At 39.7% G+C, this 8872-nt stretch overlaps 1 protein-coding gene across 2 annotated transcripts; it reads left to right on the forward strand.

The window, feature by feature from the left end:
* Window positions 1-511: 511 nt before the first annotated feature.
* Window positions 512-7282, forward strand: LOC133916434 (serine/threonine-protein kinase ATG1c-like). 2 transcript variants are annotated; one of them, XM_062360108.1, is made up of 13 exons: window positions 512-983; window positions 1620-1737; window positions 1811-1869; window positions 2000-2064; window positions 3518-3611; window positions 3701-3781; window positions 3890-3995; window positions 4918-4990; window positions 5066-5424; window positions 5549-5889; window positions 6224-6494; window positions 6572-6642; window positions 6744-7282. In XM_062360108.1, the coding sequence occupies exons 1-13, from the start codon at window positions 738-740 to the stop codon at window positions 6945-6947; spliced, it is 2088 nt and encodes a 695-aa protein (XP_062216092.1). In that variant the 5' UTR covers window positions 512-737; the 3' UTR covers window positions 6948-7282. The 2 variants fall into 2 exon arrangements, with proteins under 2 accessions (XP_062216092.1, XP_062216091.1); XM_062360107.1 differs by having other exon boundaries at window positions 514-983; window positions 5516-5889.
* Window positions 7283-8872: the final 1590 nt, after the last annotated feature.

Raw genomic sequence — 8872 nt, forward strand, 5'->3', positions numbered from 1 at the left:
TGTGGTCGTGTGGCATTTGAGATGGTCAGCAGCGAGCAACAACAGGAGTCGTGTTCGTTTTGCTTCCAGTTGACTCTATTCGGCAATCGACACACCATCAGATCTTCCTGTCTGCTTCATCCAGTACGACCAACTACGAAAATTCCAATAGCACGAAAGGCTGACACGCAGATGGAAAACGCCACTGACAAAAATTACGAAATTTTTGCATCTATGGCGATTAAATTTTCGTAATCTATAGCTCTAGAAAAATTGTTAGGAAACAACTCTGTTGTTCTTGACTAATATTTCCTAAAGAAATTCGCATTAAATCATTGGAAAACCAGGCAGCATTTTTCCCCTTAGAAGCAACCATGAAACTGAACCACAGAATTTGACGCATATAATAACAGACCATTTTTTCTCTTTTCAAATCATACAAAAAAGAAACATTACGACGAAACAAAACTGTATTGCTCTTGTGGCCAAAACAAAAGGATATATCATATTCCAACGGGGAGAATCTTGCGAAAGACGTCGGAATCTTATAAGAGCAGCGGATAGGGATAACCACAGGGCCGGCCCTGCCGCGGGTGAACACGACCTGGCCTGGTTTCCTTGCCTCCTTGGCTTCTCTTTTCTGTTCCGCGCAGCGACACGGCCGCTTCTCCCCGCGGCGGCATCTCTCTCAGGCACGGCGGCATCGGTCTCTCAGGAGTCCCGACGGCGCGCTAAGCGACTAACCGGACGCGAGGGCAATGGGGGACGGCGCCAGCGGCGGCGGGCGGCGGGTAGGGGAGTATGAGCTGTTGCGGCCGATCGGGTCAGGGGCGTACTCGCAGGTGTGGCTGGGGCGGCACCTGGCGCGGGGCACGGAGGTAGCCGTGAAGGAGATCGCCATGGAGCGGCTCAGCAGAAAGCTCCGCGAGAGCCTCCTCTCCGAGGTCGACATCCTCCGCCGCATCTGCCACCCGAACATCATCGCGCTCCACGACTCCATTAAGGTATCCCGCCCGCGGCTCGCCGCCCCCCGTTGACGTGCCTCGTGATCTCCTGTGCGATTGCTGTGGATCTGCAAGCTTTTGGTGCTGATGGGGCCTGTTTGTAAGTCTGGGATGCATGAAATTGGGGAGTTCCTGTGGTGATTTCTAGTTCAATTTGAGAATTCTAGGTAGCGAGAGACCTCAAGCAACGGATAACACGTCTTACTTGATATCCCTTCGGATAGAAATTGCTTGCAAAGTTTGTAGCTTTGGTCTTTTGCTAATGGCATAGCGTATGTAATTTAACATGATGCTCGCTCATCGCCTGCGGGGAACAGGACGATTCAATCCTGATGGACATAGGATTTTGTGAAATTCCTACATAAGCCCGAACTTGGTTAGCTTGTTAGATTTTGATGTTACTGGAAGTTGGGATTTTAGGGAACATTGGAACAGTATAACTTGTAATGTGTTGAGCTATGGAGGTCTCGGCATGTTGTAAGTGGATTCTCTCAGTTTAATGGCGAACTCATATGCTCGAATTTGTCTCTGATATTAATATTGTTATCTGCCTGTTGTTCAAATAAGAAAAGACTAGGGACTGTAGAACAAGAGCTGTTTCTAATTATTATACATAACGGTTGTATATGATTTTAGGATCATGGGAAGATATATTTCATATTGGAGTATTGTCGAGGTGGTGACTTGCACGCGTACCTTCAACGCCATAAAAGAGTTTCTGAAACAGTTGCTAAGCATTTCATCCGGCAGCTAGGTAAGTGATTTCTCAACCACCTTCCCCTCTCTGTCTCCTGAGCCTTGTTTGTAATGTCTCTGTTTTTCTACAGCATCTGGTCTGCAGATGCTTCGTGACAATAACGTGGTTCATCGAGACCTAAAGCCACAGGTTTGTTTACTTTCTGTCCAGTTTTTATTTTCACTATAGCTGAATATTCATGACAAAGAGTTCAAGAATGTCATGGTTGGTTAAATTTATCTGATTTATTGGATTCTAAATTTTGTGGTTTTGCAAACAGAACATTCTTCTTGTTGAAAATAATGAAAATTCTCTGTTGAAGATTGCCGACTTTGGATTTGCAAAGTGAGTTATTCATGTTCCATTTCTTTCATTCTTTAGATGAAATAGCAGTATATATATTTTTTACAAATGGCATGAATTTCTTATTTTATCTGCAACTTAGCATATGCCTGCTTTTGCGAATTTATCTTCTACTGGATTTGGATCAATGGGATATAGTATTAGCGCTACTGACATATTGGACAAATGGCCCTTGACCCCTTTCCAATCCCCTTTTCCTACTAACTCCTGCTTCTTGATAGTGGAGTCAACCGACATCAGTTTTGTTTTCTATTTTTCTTTGAATTTGTTTTCGGGAGTGATTAGCTAATGTTTGACATGAGCCAGGACACAAAACACCATGACCAAACTGGTCTGCTCCTTTCCTAACAGACCTGTATCCTGAATGGGCTGCACTAACAGAATTTCTTTTTCTTTGACTGCAAAGTGTCAGCTATCGAGTTAACCCTTCCCTATGAATGTATATCCTCTGATGATAGAGCCATCTTATCAAAATGTAGTAAAGTTACACTGGTGCATGCCAAAATTCCTTAACAGGGCTGCAATGACTACTATATAAATGATATTGCAACATTGCAAACGGTGTTGCACATTTGGAAAAAAAAAAAACTTCCGCAACATTTCTTAAAGCATATCTGCAATAACATGCAAGATATGGAAATAATATCTGCAGCATGCCAAAATTTGAAAATGACATCTGCGTCATTTTGAAAGATTGCTTACAACATTTCAGAATTTTCATGCATAATTTTTTGCAGATGCAACATTTTAAAATCTTATTTCAATGAATCTGGATTTTATACTACAAACCCTAATGCAGCACTATATCTCCTGTAGCATCTTTTAGGAGCTATTACAAGTTGCAAATTTTCTGAACTCCGACATTTCTAACTATAATAAATATACACTATTTAACTAATCTTTTGTATAGCACGTCACTTTTTAGTGGCTCACGTTTTATCATTGATTGTTACTTTTGCTGCAAATATAGATTACAACATCATTTCATTCGATTACAAAATTATTTTGTCTGCATAAAAAAGCTTCGTGTACTAATACACCTGTATTAATTATTTAATCAAAAAGTTATCTTGACTCTTAGTAGCTTCCAACACTCAGGTCTGCTTTACTATTCAGCTATCCAACTCTTACATGCACCTTCATCGGAATTTATGTAGAGTTTGTAAACATTTTTTTTTTTGGAGAAACCAAGTACAAGACTTAGTTCAAGATAAGTGCTGCGGTTAGCGATAGATAAGGATTAGGATACCTCATGAATGACCCTGTGTGGTGTTGGCTCCTTGCATATTTAGTCCACAGTAACATCCCTGCAGCTTTCTCTCCATGCCACATGATGTTTGTTTGATCAAGTTAGGTTTAAATGATGGATGGGCCATTAAACAACTTGATAGTGTCAGACATATGATAGTTTGCTTTCACCCCTTTTCGTGATCAGGTTTTTGCAACCTTTTGCCCTAGCTGAGACACTTTGTGGTTCACCACTTTACATGGCTCCAGAGGTCATGCAAGCTCAGAAGTATGATGCAAAGGTCAGGGATTTTTTCTGTTTCATATGAGGTTTATCATCTAGTGTTACTTGTTCTTGACAGTGTTTAATGGTCGATTTCTGCCAGAACAGGCAGATCTCTGGAGTGTTGGTGTCATTCTATATCAACTTGTTACTGGATTCCCACCTTTTAATGGGGATAATCAGATCCAGGTTCTCTCTCAGTTTTTTTAGATTAACGTCATTACTTCTACTGTTCTAAATTGCTTTAATTGGATTTGACTACAACTACTAATGAAAAAAATGTTATTTGCTCCCCAGTTGCTTAAAAATATACTCAGGTCACATGAAATACGATTCCCACCTGATTGTGAGTTGAGCCATGGCTGCATTGACTTGTGCAGAAAGTTGCTGCGGCTCAATTCAGGTACAAAGCACTAGATTGTAGTTACACAAAAAGTCTTGTTATGATATTTTCTTTAATGGCACAAAGAAGTTAACCTCATGTCATTATTTCTTATGCTGCTACTTGGAATGGTGAAATTTTTAGCAGTATTAGGTCCTGTTTGTTTCGGGTTGTAAAAGCTGGATTGTGATCAAAATCCAAAAGCTGAAACAAACAGCTGGATTGTAAAAGTTGGATTGTGATCACAATTCAAAAGCTAAAACAAACAACTGGTTGGAAAAGCTGGATTGTTACAATCCAACATCCAGATTGTAACAATTCAGCAATCCGTTTTCCACCAGATTGTAACAATCCACAATCTAGCTTTTACAATCCAGATTTTACAATTCAGCTTCTTACAATCCACAATCTACAAGCTGCTTTTCACAATCTCCAGCTGAAACAAACAGGCCCTTAGTGTATTACATTTGCTTGCTGCTCCGATGCAGCAGATATTCCTTGGAAAATGAATGATGCCATACAAGAGTAGTTTTAATGGCGCTGTTGTTTGCCCATTTTTTTACTGTGACTCCATTTGTACCTTTTTCGGATTTGGAGTTCAAATCAGTATGTGAAAGTTTTTTAGAAGAGATTTTAGCCATGTCTAGACGAAAGGGTTATGGGTAAGCTATGCATTAGTGTATTACCAGAACATCACTTTTATTAATGGCCAATTGTTTTCCTGGAAAAAGTACTTTTAGGAAATAAGAAACATCGCGAGTGATTGGTATTTTCATTTGAGCATAACACTAGTGTCTATGATAACTCTGTACAGCTGTCGCATAGCACAGAAACAACACGAATTATTTGAAAGTGACAGACTGAAACATCTCATTATATTCCTGTTATCCTATATACTTATGGGTGAACATTAATAATGCGCTAATCCGTGTAATTGATCCAGTGGAGCGGCTTACAGTTGAGGAGTTCGTGAACCACCCATTTCTTTCTGAACATGCTCCAGAGAGGACCTTGTGGTAATGCTTTGTTTGCACTACATCTGCTCCTCCTGCATCTTGGGATGTATTTGATATTATGTATTGCATTGACAGCTGGACACCATCTGACATAAGAGATGGCTTTCCATTCAATAATAGCAGTCCAACGAGGCCTTCAAGCCAAAATTCTCAAGAAGACTGTATGCCTTTCCCTTTAGATGATGAGTCAAGTGGACAGGATGAGAGCCCTGTTCCTGAAAGTAAGAGTGCGATGAAATTGTATGGGTTTGCCATGGGTAAAAGGTTGGATAAAACTTCAGGCCAGAGTCCATCGAAACATGTTGGTCTATTCTCCAGATATATTATGGGTAATAATTATGCACCTAGTAGTCAATGCCCTGACCATCCTGGTAAAAAGGCCAAGGAAAGCAAGATTGATGAAATACAGAGTCGTAAAGGTGGTTATCCAAAAGGTATTGAAGTCATTAGTGACTATCATGCACTTCCTCAGTGTCATTGTGAATATTTCTTACTGAATTATTATTTCTTTACTTGTAAATGTAGATTCCCCTATCATTGATTCATTAGAGTTTGTAGATCAGGAATATGTCTTTGTGTCTGGACCGCACCCAGATGGATCATCTTCTTCAACGAATGCCTCTCGACAACGCAACTTGCCATCAAAAGACAATTCCTCTGTTTCACCACCGAAGTTAACTTTACTGAGTGCACCGATGCCAATAAATGGTTTGGCAATAAATAGACAACGATCTGCTGGGACTGGTAGCTTGGACAGCCACTGCTCTCCATTATCTGGCACTTCACAGGGATCTGCAGATATGAGTGATGCCATGGATCAGCCACCGTCTGATTATCTGACGAGGATTAGATTGTTAGAGCAGTACGCATCAGCCATAGCAGGGTTGGTCAAAGAAGAGGTAAAAATTATCTGCTTGATGACATTCAGTTTCTTTGCTCTCCTATGTGATTTCCTTCTGTTTTATTTTACTTCCCCTCAAACCTTTAGAGGTGGTTGGCCTGGAGCTTTACGTATTGTAGCAAACAAAGTTTTTGAGTTACATTGAACTGTCTCTAAGTTTGTTAGTAGTAGCTATTGTTATGCAGTTCACTGTAACTCAAGGCCTTAGTTTTCAACAACAAGAAAGCTTCGGGCCAATGTTTTTTAGTAGTAGCCCTAAAAAACGATTGTTAATAGCAATTAAGAAATCGCTGACTTGCATTTGTTTTGCTGCTCAACCACCTAAACTGAAGATCAAAGTTGGCGGACACTTGGAGGCGTTCTCAATTCAGCTAATTGTTCTTGCAACCTGGAAGCAAGCAATTTGTATATGCAATTCCTATGTAGCTTCATCAAGAGAAAGTCCTTCCCAGGATATCCCTATGAAGGGGCTCAGTGCAGATGCACCCCATTTGCTTGCAAACTCTCAACTGGCTGATGATGCCTGCATGCAAATAGAGAGACAGTTTCTCATTGAAGTTGAATATGCTGAAGAACTTGCCGGCACTGTAGGACAGATAGCTGGTATGTAAGGCTTGCCAGATCATTATTGTCTCTTGGTAAATCTTTCTGGATGCTGATAACGATAAAAATGCATGCAGATGCTACAGAGATGCCAGATGCGATTGAAATAATATTTCAGTCTGCCCTACAATTAGGAAGGCGTGGTGGTGTAAGTAAAGCACAATGTATTCCATTCCAGGACTAACAGGACTTGTTATTTACCTCTTGACCGCCCACTGCTTTTGTTGTACTTCTCATCTCAATTTGCAGGTTGATGAGATGATGGGGAAAGCAGAAGTTGCCATGACGTGGTATATGAAGGCGGTATCCATGCTGCGCTTTCTCCTGATCGAGGCACCGTCACTTGCCCTCAATCCTCCTTTGACTCTGACAAGATATGACCGACATCGATTGCGCACATACATCGAAGCTCTCAACACCAGGCTCGGCCAACTGCAGTGCCAGAGGCACTGACTGCTGCCAGTGCCCTCTCAGTATCTATTCAGGTCGAGGGGCGGTGGACTTGTACAATATTCTTTCATTTGTAAATATATTTGTTGGCCCGAACTAGGGCATGTAAAATGCCAGGAAATGTGCAGTTAGGCAGAGCAGCGAAATTCCAGTGTAACTCGCCCAGACGACTCTTGTAATGTGAGCGCTGTGCTGTGCCTATACGTGGTAGGTCCATTCTGTGCCAATTCAGGCTGAAGCTTAAGACCAATCGTGGTCGTTTGTGCAAATGTAAACAGGCTCAGACTGCTACGTTGGTAGTTTCTTTGGTATTTATCGGGATTTTACACGTCACTAAAGTCTGGCGTCCTACTTTCATATATTTACCCTGATGGTGCCATACTTTCGCTTTTGGATCGTTTCGCTTTCACAGTTTCACCATGTACCGTAGCATTCTTTTGGTTGCCTGAATGCTCCTAGGCAGGCTCGAGGATTAAGCCAGGCCAGCTCGATCCCATCTCTTTGGATGCAAGTGCGGTATATCCCAGGGACGCTTGCAGATATATCACTTAGGTAGAATGACTAGTTTGGTCGTTCTGAAATCTACAGGAACACCCGTTAGTTCTAGATCTAATGGCATTTGTCAAAGTAATCATTAAGAAACTTCTCAAGTCTCCTAGAGAGATCTAATGATACAAGCGTACATCCTTAGTGTTGGAATGCAGAGCAACTAAGGGCTCCGTTTAGCAGGGCTTCAGATTTTCTCAGAAACGTTTCGGTTTCAGATTCAGAAAACAACAAAAGATATGGTTACCAATAGAATAATATCAAATTATGAGAATATGGAAGAAAATAATAGTTATCGACAAAGCTACCTCTATAATTGCTAATATTTCTCTTATAAGAATCTGGATTTGAAAATACAATCCATGGCAAAATCACTTGTAGTGCTAATATCGGGTCAATGGAGAAAGCAATTAAGGATGAACCATAAATTACTAAAGAAAGCCTATAAAACTAGAATTCCAGTTTAATCAAATAATTATGAAAATAGTGATATAGTGAAAGATCATGGTTCATAGGTATATATAACGACTTATACTCTCCTATTATGAATGAATTATATGATGCAGTTATGCTACATATATGATAAATGGTATGAATGAATGAATAAAGAATATACAATTAATCAGTGGATTATAAAAATACATATGATGAGATCCTTGAAGGACTCACTAGTTCTTGAAGAAAACAAAATCACAACATATAGTGAATAACATTTCATGTATGTAGAGTTCATTGAATAACTCGAACTATTATTACAAAATGTGTAAATCACATATATGATGTCTCTACCATAAGAGAGAATATATCTCCCAGAAGAGAAATCTAGTTATCAAAGAATGAGAACATCTTTGAAGGAATTAGTTAATGAATGACTTACCATTCAATTCTTGAATTACACCAATGATCCTAGAAGAGTATATAGACTAGAGAAAATGAAATGAGAAATCATAAGACAATGAAGGGACCATATAAGCACTTACAAAGTGTATATTTTACTAGCTAGAAATAAATGGTGATATCATCTATTACCATAGAAGGTATAATAGTATTGATGATGATTGGCAATTAATTTATCCCCTAATTGTTAAATCAAGGCTAGTTTATGAATTAATCTATAGTGGTACTAGCCAAATCCTGAAAATCTATAGAAAAAATTAATTGGTTGTAATTTTCAATCCACTAAGAGAGAGTTGCAAGTATTTAACCTCTAGTATTGAGGAATATGTGTAACACCCAAAAATTCAATTTTTGCAATAATTTAAATTTTGCTAGAAATTTAATCAGGTGTTGCAACTTAGTTCAATAGGAAATTAATTTCTAAATTTAACTTGGCTTAGGATAAATGTTTGAATGCATTCATGCCGTTGTAGATGCAATAAGGT

Source organism: Phragmites australis, chromosome 4 (assembly GCF_958298935.1).
Source record: "Phragmites australis chromosome 4, lpPhrAust1.1, whole genome shotgun sequence".
NCBI classification, from domain to species: Eukaryota; Viridiplantae; Streptophyta; class Magnoliopsida; order Poales; family Poaceae; genus Phragmites; species Phragmites australis.

Bases quoted from the DNA above. Each gene is read 5' to 3' on its own strand.
- LOC133916434 (XM_062360107.1), top strand. From the start codon at position 738: ATGGGGGACGGCGCCAGCGGCGGCGGGCGGCGGGTAGGGGAGTATGAG. The intron at 2,065-3,517 runs GTGAGTTATTCA...TTTCGTGATCAG, and splicing joins GCCGACTTTGGATTTGCAAA to GTTTTTGCAACCTTTTGCCC. The intron at 3,996-4,917 runs GTACAAAGCACT...TAATTGATCCAG, and splicing joins GTTGCTGCGGCTCAATTCAG to TGGAGCGGCTTACAGTTGAG.